The following is a 20120-nucleotide window of genomic DNA, read 5'->3' as shown; positions in this document are numbered from 1 at the left end:
GAAGGACAAGGCAAACTAGAATAAACACAGCATACGGTAAGAAAAAAGAAGGAAAAGGTTGTTCATCCCTTGACACAAAGATAAGACTTCAACGGGAAGAGAAAGTAAAACAGCACAGGTGTGTTATTTATTATATACCCTACATCTTCCCTCGGAACAGTCATAGTGAGGTCCCGACTCTCCTCCCACACCATTTTCCCTCTAACCTTTGCTGATAGGATCAGCAGATTAAGAAGATGAACAAATCTTGCCACCTTTGGTCGCTGTCTCCCAAGTAAGAAACCTGCACACAGGCAGAGACAGGCAAGTGTTTCTCTCAGGAAAAAATAAATAAATAAATAAATAAAATTTAAAAAAAATAGTAAGAAGGAAGGGAAAAAAAAGACAAAAAAAAAAAAAAAGCCACACTCAGAGCTAGTGACCATGCCTCGTCTGCTGGTACCTGCCATCCACTGCACCATGCTCTTTTCAATGACGGCTCATTGTTACTTTTTTTGGAGGGAGCTCCAGCCCTTCCGATTGTCCTTGCTGGTCCTGTGTTGGGGATTGAGCTGATGGAACCTTTGCTCTTTGCTGGGGTACCCGTCTCCTCTTTCCTTCTGCCTACAAGACTTTCTTGAGGAGGCTGGCTTTAGCATACTCACTGCTTCTGCAGCTGTGCTCATGGGGTAGAGGGATGTAGGGCTTGCTGAGCAGAGCGCTGGGAAGTTGAGAGCCCTGCCTAGTGAAGCCTTCTAGGACTGTGAGCGTGTGGGGAAGGATGCATGTTCCAGGTGCTTCCCGTTGGAAGGCCTTGCAGCAGCTCCCGTGCCACGTGCTGTTGAGGTCTTCCTTTGTAGATCGTCGTGTGCTGAATGAAGTTCATCACAGTGCGACTGGGATATACGAGGGGCTCGGTGTTGTCTCGCGAAGCAAAGTGGTGGCTTCTCCTTGTGGCCTCTGACAGAGTTACCTTGCGCTCTGCAGCCGTGTTCTGAGTGCACGAAGCTCCTTCGGCCTTGCTGCACTTCCCTTGCCTGCTTCCCAAAGTTTCTCTCTGCCAAGCGGAGGGCGGCTGAGGTGAGAGATGGAGGCAGAGGCGTCAGCACCGCCGCCTCAGGGGCCTCACTCTGGTCCCCCGCCCATGCTGAGGCGAGATGTGCGTGGCCTATGAGGTGTCGGCCCCTTTGTGACACGGTGGGTGACATCATGGGGCTCAGCTATAAAACCCCGTCCCCGCCGTGCCCGGCCACACTTCCCAGCAAGGCCTGGGAGGTGTTGGAGTTGCTCTCGCCAGCGCTGCTCTGCTCCACAGGAGCTGCTCTGCCAGCAGCAGAAGGCGAGGGGAGCCTGTGGGAGAGAACGCTGGTTGGGAAGTGTTGAGGAGGAGAAGGAGGAGGAGCCAAGGGAGTTTTGTAGCAGGAAGAGCACCTCTTTCCCAGCTGCTGTAAGGCAGGGGCAAAGATGAAGCACTACCTGCTCTTCAGCCCCTTGAAGCCTGAGGAACTTTCATTAATTAAGGAGCTCACCAGCAAAGGTAAGGCCCTGGGGGGCCCTTGTGGGAGCACTGTTGTCGCAAAGATGGACATGAGCTGTGGAAAGCTTGGGGCTGCCACTGCCGGGGGAAGGTCTTCTGAAGGGTCCTGGCGTCTGCAAGGAGAGCCCTGAGTGCATCAAATGTGCTTCCCAAGGTGCATCTGATGCCTCCCCTTCCTCCCCAGGCCTGTCCTGGGCACAGTGCGGGCTTGCAAGCTGGGCAAGGTCCAGGAGCTGTGCAGCAGCTTGCCCCAGCAGTGCGAGTGCTGGCTGAGGGCAAGGCAGAGCTTGATCACACACCACTGTCACCTCTGTGGCTATGGGGGTTCAGACTTCATGGGCATTGCCAACTCACCGCATCTTGGGATCTGTCTTTTGCTTTCCAGAAATCTGCCAAGTGTGGGATAGTACATCCAAATACATCAGAAGGCAGCTGTTGCGGAAGCAGGTGAGCCTTACATCCTGCCCCTGGCCCATCTTGCCCCTTTGGACCTGGGCCACGCAGCACCATCTTCAGGGCCCGCAAGTCACGCAGCACCCTTGCAGCTCTGCCCAGCACTGCCATTGATCCCTCTTCTTGCTTGCGTTTTCAGGTGGTGAATATTGGAATCGGAACCTTTGCCGTTGTGCCAGCAGACACCACTAGTGCCGATGGCAAGGCTATGGTTGTTCAGAAACCCGTGTTCAAGCCCTGCAGGTTTATGATGACATTTTACAAGCTCAAGTGTGCCGAGAACGAAATTTCTAGTAAGAAGCTTTTTGCTTTGCTTTCCCTGTGCAGCCCTTGCCTTTTGCTCCATGCAGTCGTCCCTGTGCCATGGCAGAGCAAAGTGTCTTGCAACATGGACAGGCCGAGTGTGGGTGCACATACAGCATCCCAGAACCTGCCCCTCCCCTGGGAGTCAGCCCCCTCTTTGCGGCTCGTCCCACCCTCTAGCTGGATGCTCGTAGCAGGTGGCAAAGCTTCCCTTGGCCTTCTGTTCCCCATCTGCTCTGCTCTGGAGATGTGGCCAAAGCTGGCAAGGGCCTTCCCCGTGGCACAGCATTGCACGAGGGCTGGGCGCTGCCCACACTTAGTGTGTGAGTTTGCTGAAATGCGTGGGGACTGACGTTGTTGCTTCATGGTTGTTTTCTAGTCGAGACACCATTTGCTCCGCTGGACTTTGAGCAGATTGCCTCAGACATCCACTTCCGACCAGAAATAGTAGAGCAGTGCATCCATGAGACCCTGCTTCTCTTCGCTGGTGCCCTCCTGGACAAAAAGGATGTGGAATTCTTCTTCAAGGGTATCGGCATTCTTACTGTGCGAAGAAAAGTGGTCACCATGAACTTCTACACTGAGTTCCTGCTGGAGGTGGATGACACAGACAACATGTATGAAGCTCTTCTCACGGTGAGTGGTTCGTGTCTCCGGGGCTGCTGGCAGCTCTGGCAATGCTGTCAAAGCTCTCTCAAACTGCTTTCTCCTTGCCTGCCTCGCCATCGGGTGAGACAGGCTCGAGGAGCTATACAAACTCTCGGTAGCACCTGGGCCTGTTTGTGTGAGGGGCTAATGACACCAAAGGAGAAAGTGGGGCGAGGATTTTGGAGAGGCAGCCATGTCCCTGAGCAGTGGGAACGTTTGCTACCTTTGGGAGCAAGGAGCCCATATCCTCGGCTTCTGCTGACGTGTGTCTGTCCCATTGCAGGACTCCAAGATGACGGATATGATTGCATCTGACGGCAAAAATAAATATACTCGTATCAGTGGAAATAGTTTCATCACACTACCAACGTGAGTGCCATCTCTTCTGCAACATCTGGCTGGCCAGGGGAGCTGGTGCCCAGCTCGTGCTTTGGGTGCAGCCCCTTCATGGTGCTTCTCTCCTGCCAAAGTGAGGCAGGACCAGCTCGTTGCTGGGAGGGCTTCCAGGCTGACCCCCTGCTCAGTCCTTCTGGGCAGTGCAGATGAAGCGGCCAGTCTGCAGTTGAGGGTCCCTGAGAGTGGTGGGAGGGTGTGAGGGGACAGCGAGGAGGACTTGTGTTGGGTCTGGCGGGAAGGAGAGGGAAGCGCGGGAAGAAGCTTCTGGAGGCTGTGGGGCCCCTCAGCTTGCACAGGCCATTGTGTCCTCCAAAGGTTCAGCAGTAGCTCCCAAAGAACCCTGTCAGCAGCTTCTTAGTGTGGGACACCAAGGGAACACAGTGCCTCTTTTGACAAGTGGTGTCTATCTGTTTCCAGGCTTATACTTCAGGACCCGCACTGCAATCCGATTTCCATCAAGCCCAAAAGAGATCCGCAGCCTTGGGGCAAGGGTGGCCGAAGAGGTAATGTCCCAGTGGGCTTCTGGCAGGGGGTTGCATGTTCTCCTCTCGTCCTCGCAGGGCAGGAGAGCCAATGTTGATGTGTGGGGCATGGGAGAGAAGGCAGCTGTGTGGGACAAAATGCCCCAGGAATGGTGGCTCCCAGGGTCGGCAATGAGTGTGGGTGGGCACGGCTGAGCAGCTCTGCTGCTGCCGCTGCCCTGCACAGACACAGAGGTGACATCGTGGTGTTCTCTTGCAGTGAGTGTGCTGGACCCGGTGGTGCTGGCTCAGAGGAGGGTTTCTCTAGCCAAGACGGCAGAGAAGAAAACCAAGGAGGATAAAAACAAGCAGGGTGACCAAGCCAGGTGAGCCTGCTGGAGAAGTGTTGTGGTGGAGTTGGGGGACATAAAGGCAAGAGCCTTTTGTGCCAGTAAGAAGTTTCCATAGGCTGCAGTGCATGTGCTCATGCCAAAAAGCACTGGAAACATCAAAGGGACAGCTGTTGTCCTGGTGGAGACATGGTCTTCCTCCTGCATAAGCACTTTCTGCTGCTGGAGCTAAGGTGTGAGCTGCGAGCCCAGCTCTTAGAAACTGCCTCCAAAAGTACTCCCATAAGCTAAGCCTGCTGTGTCTTTTTAGATTCCTGCCACCAATTCATGAGAGGTCTGGGGAAGAGCTGAAGAAGCCAAAACCTCCAGCTTATCCACGGCCATCCACGGCTTTTCCTCTGGACCCTCCGACAATGGTACGCCATAGGTATTTGCCAGCCCCGTTCCACTTTGGGGTCTCCAGAGCAAGGCAGAAGCAGCAGCTGATGCTGCCCACCATCCCTGTGCTCCTGCATGTACCCAGCCCCAGGAGACTAATGCTGTACGCGGTTGTGTTTCCCTTGCCTGCAGGGAGTGTGCTCTGTGTGCACTCAGATAGAAGAAAGACAGGAACGCATACTGATGGGCCACAGGCTCAAAAAGATTGAAGCTGAAATCTGGGACCAATACTATGTATGCATATGGAGTAGGAGCATGGAGCATGGCATGTTTTCAGAGCCCCCAGGAAAAAATGCCCCCAGCAGGCATTTGCCCTCCTCCTTGGGAGGGAGGGGAGCAGTGCAGGTCTCCGGCATGGCAGCGTTACAGTCACCACCTGGCCACTCAAGGGGCCTGCTGTCTGCCCGCTCCCCTGCACGCTGAAAGGAGCAAAGGGCCAAGCCAGCAGCGAGCTGGGCATGGGCACGGGTCTGCCGGGAGACTGTACCTCTCTGCAAGGGACCAGAGCCCGCAGTACCTGCGCTCTGAAGGCTAAAGTGAGCCTGTGCGAGGCACCTAACTCAGCAGAAGCACACCCCCAGGCAGAAACGGCAGGCCGTGCCCTGGGCTCACGGAGCAAGGGCTGTAGCCTTGAAAGCGCTGGCTGTTGGAAAGAGACCCCATTGGAGAGGGTAGCCCGCTGCTGCTCAGCGCCATTTGCTGCAGGAGTGCACTGGGAGGGGCAGCCTCAGCTCCTTGCAGCAGTTCTTTAGGAGACTCTCTTCTGGTTTTGCAGAGACCCTTCTGCCAATTGTTCAAGTGCTTGCGACGTCCTTCCCACATCGTGAGAAAGGAGTACGATCAGATGCTCAAAGAGAGGATGAAGCAGAATGATAAAGGCCAAAGACATACGAGCCAGAAGGCACCACAGGGATGGCACGAAGAGCCACAGCCCCCGAGGACAGCACAGACAGAGTAAGTGTGCACAGGCCCAACCGAGGCCTGGGAAGAGCCCTGGAGGACCTGAGACCCTGAGCCGTGTTCTGGGGTTCCCAGGGCTTGTCGTCCTCCCCTTCCTCGTGACATGGAAAGGAGCAGGGTGCGATGCCACCCCCAGGGGCCTCTCCGCACCCCCAGGCCGGGACTTGACACAGGTCCAGAGGGGAAGGCTGTGGGTGCAAAGAGCCAAGGGGGTCGCGTCTGATGGTGGGCATCTCTGTGGGACGTTGCAACACATCCCACAGCTAGGGGCGTGAGTGAGGCCTTGGGACACTTCTGTCCCTTCTTCCCCACACAAGTGGGGGAAGTGAGATGGTTTTGTGCCAGTGAGATGTTCCCCTCAGCCGTAGTGCATGTGCTCATGCCAAAAAGCACTGGAAACATCAAAGGGACAGCTGTTGTCCTGGTGGAGACGTGGTCTTCCTCCTGCACAAGCACCTTGTGCTGCTGGAGCTAAGGTGTGAGCTGCGAGCCCAGCTCTTAGAAACGGTCTCCAAGTGTACTCCCAGAAGCTAAGCCTGCTGTGTCTTTCTAGATTATTGCCACCACTTCATGAGAGGTCTGACGAGGAGCTGAAGAAGCCAAAACCTCCAGCTCATCCACAGCCTAAGCCCCCTGAGCACAGGGCTTTTGCTCAGGACTCTTCAAGACCGGTACGCCATAGTTATTTGCCAGCCCCGTTTGCCCTTGGAGACTCCAGAGCAGGGCAGAAGCAGCAGCTGTTGCTGCCCACCGTCTCTGTGCTCCTGCCTGTGCCCAGCCCCAGGAGACTAACCCTGCATATGGTTGTGTTTCCCTTGTCAGCAGGGAGTACGCTCTGTACGTACTAAAATAGAAGAAAGACGGCACCGTATACTGATGGACCATAAGCTCAAAAAGCTTGAGGCTGCAACGTGGAACCAATATGATTCAACGTTGCAGAGGCTGATGATGGAGCACAGGCAGGTATGGCATGCATTCAGAGCCCCCAGGAAAAAAATGCCCCCAGCAGGCATTTCCCCACTCCTTGGGAGGGAGGGGAGCAGTGCAGGTCTCCGGCATGGCAGCGTTACAGTCACCACCTGGCCACTCAAGGGGCCTGCTGTCTGCCCGCTCCCCTGCACGCTGAAAGGAGCAAAGGGCCAAGCCAGCAGTGAGCTGGGCATGGGCACGGGTCTGCCGGGAGACTGTACCTCTCTGCAAGGGATCAGAGCCCGCAGTACCTGCGCTCTGAAGACTAAAGTGAGCCTGTGCGAGGCACCTAACTCAGCAGAAGCACACATCCATGCAGAAAAGGCAGTCCCTGCCCTGGGCTCCGGGAGCAAGGGCTGCAGCCTTGAAAGCGCTGGCTGTTCATAGGAGACCCCATTGGAGAGGGTAGCTGGCTGCTGCTCAGCGCCATTTGCTGCAGGAGTGCACTGGGAGGGGCAGCCTCAGCTCCTTGCAGCAGTTCTTTAGGAAACTCTCTTCTGGTTTTGCAGAAAAACTTCCGCCACCCGCTGGAGTGTGACCAACATCCTTCCTTCCGTGTCAGAATGGAGTACGACGAGAAGGTAAAGGAGAGGATGAAAGAGAATGAGGAAGGCCTAAGCCCTGTGAGCCAGAAGGCACCAGAAGGATGGCACGAAGACCCACAGCCCCTGAGGAGAGCACAGAGAGAGTAAGTGTGCACAGGTACAACTGCGGCCTGGGAATCCCCCTGGAGGCCATGAGCCCTGGAGCAGTGTTCTGGGGATCCCAGCGCTCGGAGTCCTCCCCTTCCTCGTGACACCGGATGGAGCTGGGTGTGATGCCACCCCCAGGGGCCTCTCCGCACCCCCAGGCCGAGGCATGACACAGGTCCCAGGGGAAGGCTGTGGGTGCAAAGGGCCAAGGGGCCGTGTCTGATGATGTGCGTCTGTGTGGGACATTGCAACACATCCCACAGCTAGGGGCCTGAGTGAGGCCTTGGGACATTTCTGTCCCTTCTTCCCCATACAAGTGGGGGAAGTGAGATGGTTTTGTGCCAGTGAGATGTTCCCCTCAGCCGTAGTGCATGTGCTCATGCCAAAAAGCACTGGAAACATCAAAGGGACAGCTGTTGTCCTGGTGGAGACGTGGTCTTCCTCCTGCACAAGCACCTTGTGCTGCTGGAGCTAAGGTGTGAGCTGCGAGCCCAGCTCTTAGAAACGGCCTCCAAGAGTACTCCCAGAAGCTCAGCCTGCTGTGTCTTTTTAGATTCGAGCCACCAATTCACAAGAGGTCTGAGAAGGAGCTGAAGAAGCCAACACCTCCAGCTCATCCACAGCCTACACCCCCTGAGCGCCCGGATAAACCTCAGGACCCTCCAACAACGGTACGCTATAGCCATTTGCCAGCCCCGTTTGCCCTTGGAGACTCCAGAGCAGGGCAGAAGCAGCAGCTGTTGCTGCCCACCGTCCCTGTGCTCCTGCCTGTGCCCAGCCCCAGGAGACTAACGCTGCACTCGGTTGTGTTTCCCTTGCCTGCAGAGGGCGCGCTCTGTGCGTGCTCAGATGGAAGAAAGACGGCACAGAATACTGATGGCCCACGAGCGCAAACAGGTTGAAGATGAAATCTGGGGGGAATACGATGCAATCCTACGGAGTAGGAGCAGGGAGCGAGAAAAGGTATGTCATGCATTCAGAGCCCCCATGAAAGAAATGCCCCCAGCAGGCATTTCCCCACTCCTTGGGAGGGAGGTGAGCAGTGCAGGTCTCTGGCACAGCAGTGTTCTGGTCACCACCTGGCCAGGCAGGTGCCTGCTGTCTGCCCGCTCCCCTGCGCGTTGCCGTGCGGAATTGGCTGTTGCAAGAAGCAAAGGGCAAAGCCAGCAGCGAGCTGGGCATGGGCACGGGTCTGCCGAGGGACCATACATCCCTGCGAGGGATCAGTGCCCACAGTACCTGCGCTCTCAAGACTAAAGTGAGCCTGTGTGAGGCACCTAACTCAGCAGAAGCGCACTCACATGCAGAAAAGGCGGGCCCTGCCCTGGGCTCAGGGAGCAAGGGCTGCAGCCTTGAAAGCGCTGGCTGTTGGAAAGAGACCCCATTGGAGAGGGTAGCCCGCTGCTGCTCAGCGCCATTTACTGCAGGAGTGCCCTGGAAAGGGTAGCCTCAGCTCTGTGCAGCAGTTCTTTAGGAGACTCTCTTCTGGTTTTGCAGAACCCCGTCTACCACCAGCTGGAATGTGGCCGACGTCCTTCCTGCCTGTTGAGAAAGGAGTACGACAAGAAGCTGAAGGAGAGGATGAAAGAGAATGACAAGGGCCAAAGCCCTGCAAATCAGAAAGCATCAGATGGGTGGAAGGAAGAGCCACAGCTCCCCAGGTGAGCACAGAGAGAGTGAGTGTGCACCAGCCCCGCTGAGCCTGGGAACAGCCCTGGAGGCCCTGAGACCGTGAGAGTGTTCTGGGGTTCCCTGGGCTCGGAGTCCTCCCCTTCCTCGTGACAAGGCAAGGAGCTGGGTGCGATGCCACCCCCAGGGGCCTCTCTGCACCCCAAGGCCAAGGCATGACACAGGTCTCGAGGGGAAGGCTGTGGGTGCAAAGGGCCAAGGGGGCCGTGTCTGATGGTGGGCGTCTGTGTGGGACATTGCAACACATCCCACAGCTAGGGGTCTGAGTGAGGCCTTGGGACACTTCTGTCCCTTCTTCCCCACACAAGTGGGGGAAGTGAGATGGTTTTGTGCCAGTGAGATGTTCCCCTCAGCCGTAGTGCATGTGCTCATGCCAAAAAGCACTGGAAACATCAAAGGGACAGCTGTTGTCCTGGTGGAGACGTGGTCTTCCTCCTGCACAAGCACCTTGTGCTGCTGGAGCTAAGGTGTGAGCTGCGAGCCCAGCTCTTAGAAACGGCCTCCAAGAGTACTCCCCTAAGCTAAGCCTGCTGTGTCTTTTTAGATTCGAGCCACCAATTCACAAGAGGTCTGAGAAGGAGCTGAAGAAGCCAACACCTCCAGCTCATCCACAGCCTACACCCCCTGAGCGCCCGGATAAACCTCAGGACCCTCCAACAACGGTACGCTATAGCCATTTGCCAGCCCCGTTTGCCCTTGGAGACTCCAGAGCAGGGCAGAAGCAGCAGCTGTTGCTGCCCACCGTCCCTGTGCTCCTGCCTGTGCCCAGCCCCAGAGACAAACGCTACACACGGTTGTGTTTCCCTTACCTGCAGGGAGCGTACTATATGCGTGCTCTGAGAGAGGAAAGACGGGAACAAATACTAATGGCCCACAGGCTCAAAAGAATTAAAGCTGAATCATGGGATAAATACGATTCCAGCATACGGAAACAGATCTTTGAGCGAAGACAGGTATGGCATGCAGTCAGAGCCCCCAGGAAAAAAAAAGCCCCAAGCAGGCATTTCCCCACTCCTTGGGAGGGAGGGGAGCAGCGCAGGTCTCCGGCACAGCAGCGCTGTGGTCACCACCTGGCCAGGCAGGGGCCTGCTATTTGTCCGCTCCCCTGCGCGTTGCTGTGCGGGAGGAGCTGTTGCAAGGAGCAAAGGGCCAAGCCAGCAGCGAGCTGGGCATGGGCACGGGTCTGCCGAGGGACTGTACCTCCCTGTGAGGGATCAGTGCCCTCAGTACCTGCGCCCTGAAGACTAAATTGAGCTTGGACGAGGCACCTAACTCGGCAGAAGCACACCCCCAGGCAGAAAAGGCGGGCCCTGCCCTGGGCTCAGGGAGCAAGGGCTGCAGCCTTGAAAGAGCTGGCTGTTGGTAGCAGACCCCATTGGAGAGGATTGCCCCCTGCTGCTCAGTACAGGCGTGCACTGGGAGGGACAGCCTCAGCTCCTTGCAGCAGTTCTTTAGGAGACTCTCTTCTCGTTTTGCAGAAGAACTTCCACCACACTATGGACTGTGACCGACGTCCATCCTTCCTCTTAAGAAAGGAGTACGATGAGAAGCTGAAGGAGAGGCTGAATCAGAATGTGAAAGGCCAAAGCCCTACGAGCCGGAAGGCAGCAGAGAGGGGGCAGGAAGAGCCGCAGCTCCCCAGGAGAGCACAGACAGAGTAAGTGTGTGCCAGCCCCGCTGAGCCTGGGAAGAGCCCTGGAGGCCATGAGCCCTGGAGCAGTGTGCTGGGGTTCCCAGCGCTCGGAGTCCTCCGCTTCCTTGTAACACGGGAAGGAGCTGGGTGCGATGCCATGCCCGGGGGCCTCTCTGCACCCCACAACCGAGCCATGACACAGGTCCCGAGGGGAAGGCTGTGGGTGCAAAGGGCCAAGGGGGCCATGTCTGATGGTGGGCGTCTGCATGGGACGTAGCAACACATCCCAAAACTAGGGGCCTGAGTGAGGCCTTGGGACATTACTGTCCTTTCTTCCCCACCCAAGCTGATGGCCTTTCTTTTGGATCCTGCAGGAAAGGGGAGAAGACAAGGCTCTTGGACCACCGTGGGAAGGCCCAGGGCGTGCCGTCCACGCCAGGAAACCACGAGCGGCCCTGCAGCTTCCAGCTGCAGAGGCCGTAGCCATCAACTCCAACACCAAAAGCTAAAGCAGGCGCCAGCACCAGTACCAGGGACACTCCAGCAGAAGCTCCCACCTCTGCTCATGGTGCTGCCCCCTTTGCAGTGTGAGAGCTGCCAGCAAGGGGTGTGAAGAGCGCCTTCCAAAGGGTGACCTGACCAATAAAGAGTGCTGGTGCCTGCTGCCAGCTGGACTAACCACACTGCTCCCTGCATGGCCTTTTCTTTGCACAAAAGAGGAGAGGAGAAGCCCTGCAACTCCCTGTACAGCTCCCATGGTCCCTCCCACCTCTCCCGGTGGAGGGCAGCTCGTGCAGGGGGACCTTGGGCCCTGTGGCAGAGGGCTTCTCCCAGTGCTGACGAGGACCATCTGCCACCAGGGGCTTGCTGCTTTGCAGCAATGGCCGGCAATGACAAGCAGGTTTCTGTCTGTGGTATACCTTCCTTGACATCCGTTTTACAATTTGTGGGCCCACAGGCCCATTCTCCTGCTTTGGGGAGATTCTTGGATTGAAGTCTCCCATGAGAACGATTGCTGGTGATACTGCAACTTCTGCAAACTGCTCATAGAATGTCTCATCCATCTCTTCATCCTGATTAGGCGGTCTATAACAGACCCCCACCAAAATGTCACTCCTGCAGGCCTTCCCCCGATCCTTATCCATAGACAATCAACTTTATCATTCCCAACCCCAAGCTCTTCAACACCAAGACACTCTTTAATATAAAGAGCCACACCACCACCCTTCCTTCCTTGTCTATCCCTTCTGAAGAGCTTGTAGCCGTCCATCACAGTACTCCAGTCTTGGGAGTGATCCCACCATGTTTCGGTTATAGCAGCTAGGTCATAGTTAGCCTGCCACACAATCACTTCCAGCTCCTCCTGTTTGTTACCCATGCTGCGTGCATTGGTGTAGATGCACTTCTGAGACATCTGCCTCACTCCCAGCTTCAGCACTGTTCTTCTAGGCCCTCCTCTGGTGAGCCCTGTTTTATCCCCTTCCCCCATCATAGCTAGTTTAAAGCTCTCAATGAGTCCTGCTAGCTCCTGCGCTAAGATTCATTTCCCCCTTTGAGACAGGTGAGTTCCATCCACTGACAACAGACCAGGGGTCAAGTAAACTGCCCCATGGTCAAAGAACCCAAAGTTCCTGTCTCAATGCCAGCCTCTCAGCCAATTATTCATTACCTGTGTTTTCCTAGCCCGCTCCATGTCCTTCACCTCTCCAGAAGGTATAGAAGAAATCCCCACTTGCGCTCCCGCTCCTTGAACTATTCGCTCTAAACCCCTGAAATCTCCTTTCATGGTTCTCAGGCTTCTCTAAGCGATTTCACCACTGCCCGCCTGAACTATGAGTAATGGGTAGTAATCAGTGGGGTGAACCAGCTCTGGGAGTTTTCTAGTTATGTCCCTGACCTGGGCCCCAAGTAGGCAGCACTCTTCCTTACGGCTCAGGTATGGTCTGCAAATAGGGCCCTCTGTTCCTCTGAGAAGCGAGTCACCTACCACAACCACCCTTCTTGCTTTCCTGGCAGAGGCAGTCTGAATGCACGGAGTCCACTGCCTTGTCCTTGGTAACCTCTTGGGGGAACCTTCCTGCGCGTCCCCACTTACCACCCCTTTAATGTCCAGTGCTGCAAACTTATTCTTTAGGGGGACCTGGGGACGCGAGGTAGGCAGAGGGGGTGTCTGCCCACGATGCGGAGCAGGGACCCTCTCCCAACCGTCCCTATCCCTCAGGTCCCCCTCCTCTGCCCAACAGGGACCGGGAAGGGGGTCCACCACCAACTGTGGAGTATCTCCCTGGTGCCTCTCCCTCTGGCACACCACGGAGCTACTCCACCAGTCGATCTCCAGCTCACAGTCCCTGATAGCCTTCAGTCTCTCAACCTCCTCCTTCAGCTCTGCCAATGTGCCGAGCAGATCTTCAACCGGCTCGCACCTCACGCAGATGGAATACCTGCCGCTCTCCCACGGCAGCAGCAGGCTCTCGCACTCCCTGCAGCCAGAGACCTGTGTAGCCACAGTTCTGGACAGGCCTCGATGCAGGAACGCCCCTGCGCGTCGCGATCCCCCCCTCGGCTGCGCTGAGCTGCGGGATGTGCCTGCCTCGGGGCCGCTCCTCTCAGCCAGTGACCGTCGGTGTGGGCGGTACTCACGCGCTGCTGGCCCCTCCCTGCTCGCAGTGGGCAGCGACGCGTCCCCGCCCTCCCGGAGGCTGTTTCGAGGCAGAGGCCGTGCGCGCAGTCACCGCGGTCACCGCTGCCCTGGCGACGCCCGCTCCCCTCAGCCTCTCTCCTGAGAGCTGGCGGCTGCGGCCTGGTTGCGCTGCTGTGGCGGGCCGCCCGGGCCGCCCGGGCCACCCCTGGCGAAGCAGGGGCCCGAGATCCCCCTGTAACTCCTGGTCGGGCGCTGGGCCTGCGGCTGGGCCTGCGGCTGCGGCTGCGGCTGCTCTGCTGCGACGCAACTGACCTCAACTACTGAGATGAGGCCCTGAGCAACCTGATCTGGTGGGGGGCGTCGCTGCCTGTGGCAGGGGGCTGGAACTAGGTGACCTTTGAGGGCCCTTCCACCCAAGCCATTCTATGATTCCTTTTGCTTGCCTAAACTAGAGGTCTTTAAAATACCTGTACTTGCTATCAATCCCATCGGAATAAATCTCACTGCCTCTGCCTACTTCTTTTAGTAAACATGATCGGATACTACTCCTGTTCATTAAGGCACACATACACCCTTCTAAAATCAGCCCCAGTTCTTGACGCGCTTTTTCTTAGCTACAAATTCTGTACTGTGACTCCGTTGCAGACAAACTATACCTATATACCTATATATATATACACATACATACTATATACATTTGTATGTATGTAGTGTGTGCATACACATCTATGGAAATTGTATATAGGCAGTAGGAAAAACTGATTCCCCCCTATTCAACAGTTTTAGGACTATGCCTGCTCCAGGTTTGGAATCACCCAGATATTGAGAATTTGGGATGAGCAAAATTAAGGTCTCCGAGGATGGTTACAGGGGTGTCACATATGACAGAATGAAAAATCTGGGTTGGTTTAGTTTAGAAAAAGAGAAATGTAAGGGGGAATCTTATAGGTATATTCAGCTCCTTGTCGATAGTCATGAACAAGATGGAGACAGAGTCTTTCTAGAAATGTTTAGCAAAGAGATGGGAGGCAGCAAAAACAAGCAGTAGCAGGGAAAATTCTGATTAGCTAAAGAAAACACCGTTAGCCGTGAGGTGCTTTCACAGTGATGGCTAGCTAAACTTTACCACACCGGTCTCTCGCCCTCCCCCTACTCAAAGGAAAGTGAGGAGAAAATGTGATGAAAAAGGGTTGAGATCAGGACAGTTTAAAAAGGAATAAAGAAAGGAAAAGAAAAAAAAAAGCTATAACAAGAATAAACAAAGCAGGTGATGCACAATGCAACTGGTCACCACAAGCCAACTGATGCCCACCTTGTTGCTCAGCAACAGTGGCCTCTCCCGCCAACCCCCCCCAGTGTTATTGTCCCACATGGCACCACATGCTATGGGACATCCCTTTGGCCAGTTGGGGTCAGCTGTCCTGGCTGTGTCCCCTCCCAGCTCCCTGTGCACCCCCAGATTCCTCGGATTCACCAGGAGGAAGTCACGCTTGATAAGCCTCTTAAAATTATGTGGTGAAAGGACTGGCTTGGAAGACAAGAAGAGGGCATTGGATATAGACAGGGGGACTAATGGCTGAAGTGCAACCCTGCAGAAGGAGATTTGAGTACTGAGCTGCACAAATGCTCTGCTGCTACCACACTGCTATTAATATTCAGCAAGTGTGTAATTCAGAGCTTAACCCAGCCTCACAGAAGGAAGTGCAGTCCCAAATGTGTCCTCCTTACAACTAACAGTCTAAACACAAGTGCAACGTCGGGGGAAATTCAGAGAAGATGGGACCGGTGTTGTGAAGGACAAGGCAAACTAGAATAAACACAGCATACGGTAAGAAAAAAGAAGGAAAAGGTTGTTCATCCCTTGACACAAAGATAAGACTTCAACGGGAAGAGAAAGTAAAACAGCACAGGTGTGTTATTTATTATATACCCTACATCTTCCCTCGGAACAGTCATAGTGAGGTCCCGACTCTCCTCCCACACCATTTTCCCTCTAACCTTTGCTGATAGGATCAGCAGATTAAGAAGATGAACAAATCTTGCCACCTTTGGTCGCTGTCTCCCAAGTAAGAAACCTGCACACAGGCAGAGACAGGCAAGTGTTTCTCTCAGGAAAAAATAAATAAATAAATAAATAAAATTTAAAAAAAATAGTAAGAAGGAAGGGAAAAAAAAGACAAAAAAAAAAAAAAAGCCACACTCAGAGCTAGTGACCATGCCTCGTCTGCTGGTACCTGCCATCCACTGCACCATGCTCTTTTCAATGACGGCTCATTGTTACTTTTTTTGGAGGGAGCTCCAGCCCTTCCGATTGTCCTTGCTGGTCCTGTGTTGGGGATTGAGCTGATGGAACCTTTGCTCTTTGCTGGGGTACCCGTCTCCTCTTTCCTTCTGCCTACAAGACTTTCTTGAGGAGGCTGGCTTTAGCATACTCACTGCTTCTGCAGCTGTGCTCATGGGGTAGAGGGATGTAGGGCTTGCTGAGCAGAGCGCTGGGAAGTTGAGAGCCCTGCCTAGTGAAGCCTTCTAGGACTGTGAGCGTGTGGGGAAGGATGCATGTTCCAGGTGCTTCCCGTTGGAAGGCCTTGCAGCAGCTCCCGTGCCACGTGCTGTTGAGGTCTTCCTTTGTAGATCGTCGTGTGCTGAATGAAGTTCATCACAGTGCGACTGGGATATACGAGGGGCTCGGTGTTGTCTCGCGAAGCAAAGTGGTGGCTTCTCCTTGTGGCCTCTGACAGAGTTACCTTGCGCTCTGCAGCCGTGTTCTGAGTGCACGAAGCTCCTTCGGCCTTGCTGCACTTCCCTTGCCTGCTTCCCAAAGTTTCTCTCTGCCAAGCGGAGGGCGGCTGAGGTGAGAGATGGAGGCAGAGGCGTCAGCACCGCCGCCTCAGGGGCCTCACTCTGGTCCCCCGCCCATGCTGAGGCGAGATGTGCGTGGCCTATGAGGTGTCGGCCCCTTTGTGACACGGTGGGTGACATCATGGGGCTCAGCTATAAAACCCCGTCCCCGCCGTGCCCGGCCACACTTCCCAGCAAGGCCTGGGAGGTGTTGGAGTTGCTCTCGCCAGCGCTGCTCTGCTCCACAGGAGCTGCTCTGCCAGCAGCAGAAGGCGAGGGGAGCCTGTGGGAGAGAACGCTGGTTGGGAAGTGTTGAGGAGGAGAAGGAGGAGGAGCCAAGGGAGTTTTGTAGCAGGAAGAGCACCTCTTTCCCAGCTGCTGTAAGGCAGGGGCAAAGATGAAGCACTACCTGCTCTTCAGCCCCTTGAAGCCTGAGGAACTTTCATTAATTAAGGAGCTCACCAGCAAAGGTAAGGCCCTGGGGGGCCCTTGTGGGAGCACTGTTGTCGCAAAGATGGACATGAGCTGTGGAAAGCTTGGGGCTGCCACTGCCGGGGGAAGGTCTTCTGAAGGGTCCTGGCGTCTGCAAGGAGAGCCCTGAGTGCATCAAATGTGCTTCCCAAGGTGCATCTGATGCCTCCCCTTCCTCCCCAGGCCTGTCCTGGGCACAGTGCGGGCTTGCAAGCTGGGCAAGGTCCAGGAGCTGTGCAGCAGCTTGCCCCAGCAGTGCGAGTGCTGGCTGAGGGCAAGGCAGAGCTTGATCACACACCACTGTCACCTCTGTGGCTATGGGGGTTCAGACTTCATGGGCATTGCCAACTCACCGCATCTTGGGATCTGTCTTTTGCTTTCCAGAAATCTGCCAAGTGTGGGATAGTACATCCAAATACATCAGAAGGCAGCTGTTGCGGAAGCAGGTGAGCCTTACATCCTGCCCCTGGCCCATCTTGCCCCTTTGGACCTGGGCCACGCAGCACCATCTTCAGGGCCCGCAAGTCACGCAGCACCCTTGCAGCTCTGCCCAGCACTGCCATTGATCCCTCTTCTTGCTTGCGTTTTCAGGTGGTGAATATTGGAATCGGAACCTTTGCCGTTGTGCCAGCAGACACCACTAGTGCCGATGGCAAGGCTATGGTTGTTCAGAAACCCGTGTTCAAGCCCTGCAGGTTTATGATGACATTTTACAAGCTCAAGTGTGCCGAGAACGAAATTTCTAGTAAGAAGCTTTTTGCTTTGCTTTCCCTGTGCAGCCCTTGCCTTTTGCTCCATGCAGTCGTCCCTGTGCCATGGCAGAGCAAAGTGTCTTGCAACATGGACAGGCCGAGTGTGGGTGCACATACAGCATCCCAGAACCTGCCCCTCCCCTGGGAGTCAGCCCCCTCTTTGCGGCTCGTCCCACCCTCTAGCTGGATGCTCGTAGCAGGTGGCAAAGCTTCCCTTGGCCTTCTGTTCCCCATCTGCTCTGCTCTGGAGATGTGGCCAAAGCTGGCAAGGGCCTTCCCCGTGGCACAGCATTGCACGAGGGCTGGGCGCTGCCCACACTTAGTGTGTGAGTTTGCTGAAATGCGTGGGGACTGACGTTGTTGCTTCATGGTTGTTTTCTAGTCGAGACACCATTTGCTCCGCTGGACTTTGAGCAGATTGCCTCAGACATCCACTTCCGACCAGAAATAGTAGAGCAGTGCATCCATGAGACCCTGCTTCTCTTCGCTGGTGCCCTCCTGGACAAAAAGGATGTGGAATTCTTCTTCAAGGGTATCGGCATTCTTACTGTGCGAAGAAAAGTGGTCACCATGAACTTCTACACTGAGTTCCTGCTGGAGGTGGATGACACAGACAACATGTATGAAGCTCTTCTCACGGTGAGTGGTTCGTGTCTCCGGGGCTGCTGGCAGCTCTGGCAATGCTGTCAAAGCTCTCTCAAACTGCTTTCTCCTTGCCTGCCTCGCCATCGGGTGAGACAGGCTCGAGGAGCTATACAAACTCTCGGTAGCACCTGGGCCTGTTTGTGTGAGGGGCTAATGACACCAAAGGAGAAAGTGGGGCGAGGATTTTGGAGAGGCAGCCATGTCCCTGAGCAGTGGGAACGTTTGCTACCTTTGGGAGCAAGGAGCCCATATCCTCGGCTTCTGCTGACGTGTGTCTGTCCCATTGCAGGACTCCAAGATGACGGATATGATTGCATCTGACGGCAAAAATAAATATACTCGTATCAGTGGAAATAGTTTCATCACACTACCAACGTGAGTGCCATCTCTTCTGCAACATCTGGCTGGCCAGGGGAGCTGGTGCCCAGCTCGTGCTTTGGGTGCAGCCCCTTCATGGTGCTTCTCTCCTGCCAAAGTGAGGCAGGACCAGCTCGTTGCTGGGAGGGCTTCCAGGCTGACCCCCTGCTCAGTCCTTCTGGGCAGTGCAGATGAAGCGGCCAGTCTGCAGTTGAGGGTCCCTGAGAGTGGTGGGAGGGTGTGAGGGGACAGCGAGGAGGACTTGTGTTGGGTCTGGCGGGAAGGAGAGGGAAGCGCGGGAAGAAGCTTCTGGAGGCTGTGGGGCCCCTCAGCTTGCACAGGCCATTGTGTCCTCCAAAGGTTCAGCAGTAGCTCCCAAAGAACCCTGTCAGCAGCTTCTTAGTGTGGGACACCAAGGGAACACAGTGCCTCTTTTGACAAGTGGTGTCTATCTGTTTCCAGGCTTATACTTCAGGACCCGCACTGCAATCCGATTTCCATCAAGCCCAAAAGAGATCCGCAGCCTTGGGGCAAGGGTGGCCGAAGAGGTAATGTCCCAGTGGGCTTCTGGCAGGGGGTTGCATGTTCTCCTCTCGTCCTCGCAGGGCAGGAGAGCCAATGTTGATGTGTGGGGCATGGGAGAGAAGGCAGCTGTGTGGGACAAAATGCCCCAGGAATGGTGGCTCCCAGGGTCGGCAATGAGTGTGGGTGGGCACGGCTGAGCAGCTCTGCTGCTGCCGCTGCCCTGCACAGACACAGAGGTGACATCGTGGTGTTCTCTTGCAGTGAGTGTGCTGGACCCGGTGGTGCTGGCTCAGAGGAGGGTTTCTCTAGCCAAGACGGCAGAGAAGAAAACCAAGGAGGATAAAAACAAGCAGGGTGACCAAGCCAGGTGAGCCTGCTGGAGAAGTGTTGTGGTGGAGTTGGGGGACATAAAGGCAAGAGCCTTTTGTGCCAGTAAGAAGTTTCCATAGGCTGCAGTGCATGTGCTCATGCCAAAAAGCACTGGAAACATCAAAGGGACAGCTGTTGTCCTGGTGGAGACATGGTCTTCCTCCTGCATAAGCACTTTCTGCTGCTGGAGCTAAGGTGTGAGCTGCGAGCCCAGCTCTTAGAAACTGCCTCCAAAAGTACTCCCATAAGCTAAGCCTGCTGTGTCTTTTTAGATTCCTGCCACCAATTCATGAGAGGTCTGGGGAAGAGCTGAAGAAGCCAAAACCTCCAGCTTATCCACGGCCATCCACGGCTTTTCCTCTGGACCCTCCGACAATGGTACGCCATAGGTATTTGCCAGCCCCGTTCCACTTTGGGGTCTCCAGAGCAAGGCAGAAGCAGCAGCTGATGCTGCCCACCATCCCTGTGCTCCTGCATGTACCCAGCCCCAGGAGACTAATGCTGTACGCGGTTGTGTTTCCCTTGCCTGCAGGGAGTGTGCTCTGTGTGCACTCAGATAGAAGAAAGACAGGAACGCATACTGATGGGCCACAGGCTCAAAAAGATTGAAGCTGAAATCTGGGACCAATACTATGTATGCATATGGAGTAGGAGCATGGAGCATGGCATGTTTTCAGAGCCCCCAGGAAAAAATGCCCCCAGCAGGCATTTGCCCTCCTCCTTGGGAGGGAGGGGAGCAGTGCAGGTCTCCGGCATGGCAGCGTTACAGTCACCACCTGGCCACTCAAGGGGCCTGCTGTCTGCCCGCTCCCCTGCACGCTGAAAGGAGCAAAGGGCCAAGCCAGCAGCGAGCTGGGCATGGGCACGGGTCTGCCGGGAGACTGTACCTCTCTGCAAGGGACCAGAGCCCGCAGTACCTGCGCTCTGAAGGCTAAAGTGAGCCTGTGCGAGGCACCTAACTCAGCAGAAGCACACCCCCAGGCAGAAACGGCAGGCCGTGCCCTGGGCTCACGG

At 55.5% G+C, this 20120-nt stretch overlaps 2 protein-coding genes across 4 annotated transcripts; both read left to right on the top strand.

Moving 5' to 3' along the window:
* The first annotated feature begins 665 nt into the window (after positions 1-665).
* On the top strand, positions 666-4911 carry LOC308185167 (uncharacterized protein). 2 transcript variants are annotated; one of them, XM_080572955.1, is made up of 5 exons: positions 1399-1516; positions 1902-1963; positions 2109-2908; positions 3204-3289; positions 3734-4911. In XM_080572955.1, the coding sequence occupies exons 3-5, from the start codon at positions 2840-2842 to the stop codon at positions 3894-3896; spliced, it is 318 nt and encodes a 105-aa protein (XP_080429081.1). In that variant the 5' UTR covers positions 1399-1516; positions 1902-1963; positions 2109-2839; the 3' UTR covers positions 3897-4911. The 2 variants fall into 2 exon arrangements, with proteins under 2 accessions (XP_080429080.1, XP_080429081.1); XM_080572954.1 differs by having other exon boundaries at positions 666-1516; positions 2109-4911.
* An 8322-nt stretch (positions 4912-13233) lies between these two features.
* On the top strand, positions 13234-19852 carry LOC308185166 (uncharacterized protein). 2 transcript variants are annotated; one of them, XM_080572953.1, is made up of 5 exons: positions 13234-16457; positions 16843-16904; positions 17050-17849; positions 18145-18230; positions 18675-19852. In XM_080572953.1, the coding sequence occupies exons 3-5, from the start codon at positions 17781-17783 to the stop codon at positions 18835-18837; spliced, it is 318 nt and encodes a 105-aa protein (XP_080429079.1). In that variant the 5' UTR covers positions 13234-16457; positions 16843-16904; positions 17050-17780; the 3' UTR covers positions 18838-19852. The 2 variants fall into 2 exon arrangements, with proteins under 2 accessions (XP_080429079.1, XP_080429078.1); XM_080572952.1 differs by having other exon boundaries at positions 17050-19852.
* Positions 19853-20120: the final 268 nt, after the last annotated feature.

Source organism: Anser brachyrhynchus (assembly GCF_964034855.1).
Source record: "Anser brachyrhynchus genome assembly, chromosome: Z".
NCBI classification, from domain to species: Eukaryota; Metazoa; Chordata; class Aves; order Anseriformes; family Anatidae; genus Anser; species Anser brachyrhynchus.
This window is presented reverse-complemented; position numbering and strand designations above follow the sequence as displayed.

Bases quoted from the DNA above. Each gene is read 5' to 3' on its own strand.
- LOC308185166 (XM_080572952.1), top strand. From the start codon at position 16,385: ATGAAGCACTACCTGCTCTTCAGCCCCTTGAAGCCTGAGGAACTTTCA. The intron at 16,458-16,842 runs GTAAGGCCCTGG...TTTGCTTTCCAG, and splicing joins TAAGGAGCTCACCAGCAAAG to AAATCTGCCAAGTGTGGGAT. The intron at 16,905-17,049 runs GTGAGCCTTACA...TTGCGTTTTCAG, and splicing joins GGCAGCTGTTGCGGAAGCAG to GTGGTGAATATTGGAATCGG.
- LOC308185167 (XM_080572954.1), top strand. From the start codon at position 1,444: ATGAAGCACTACCTGCTCTTCAGCCCCTTGAAGCCTGAGGAACTTTCA. The intron at 1,517-1,901 runs GTAAGGCCCTGG...TTTGCTTTCCAG, and splicing joins TAAGGAGCTCACCAGCAAAG to AAATCTGCCAAGTGTGGGAT. The intron at 1,964-2,108 runs GTGAGCCTTACA...TTGCGTTTTCAG, and splicing joins GGCAGCTGTTGCGGAAGCAG to GTGGTGAATATTGGAATCGG.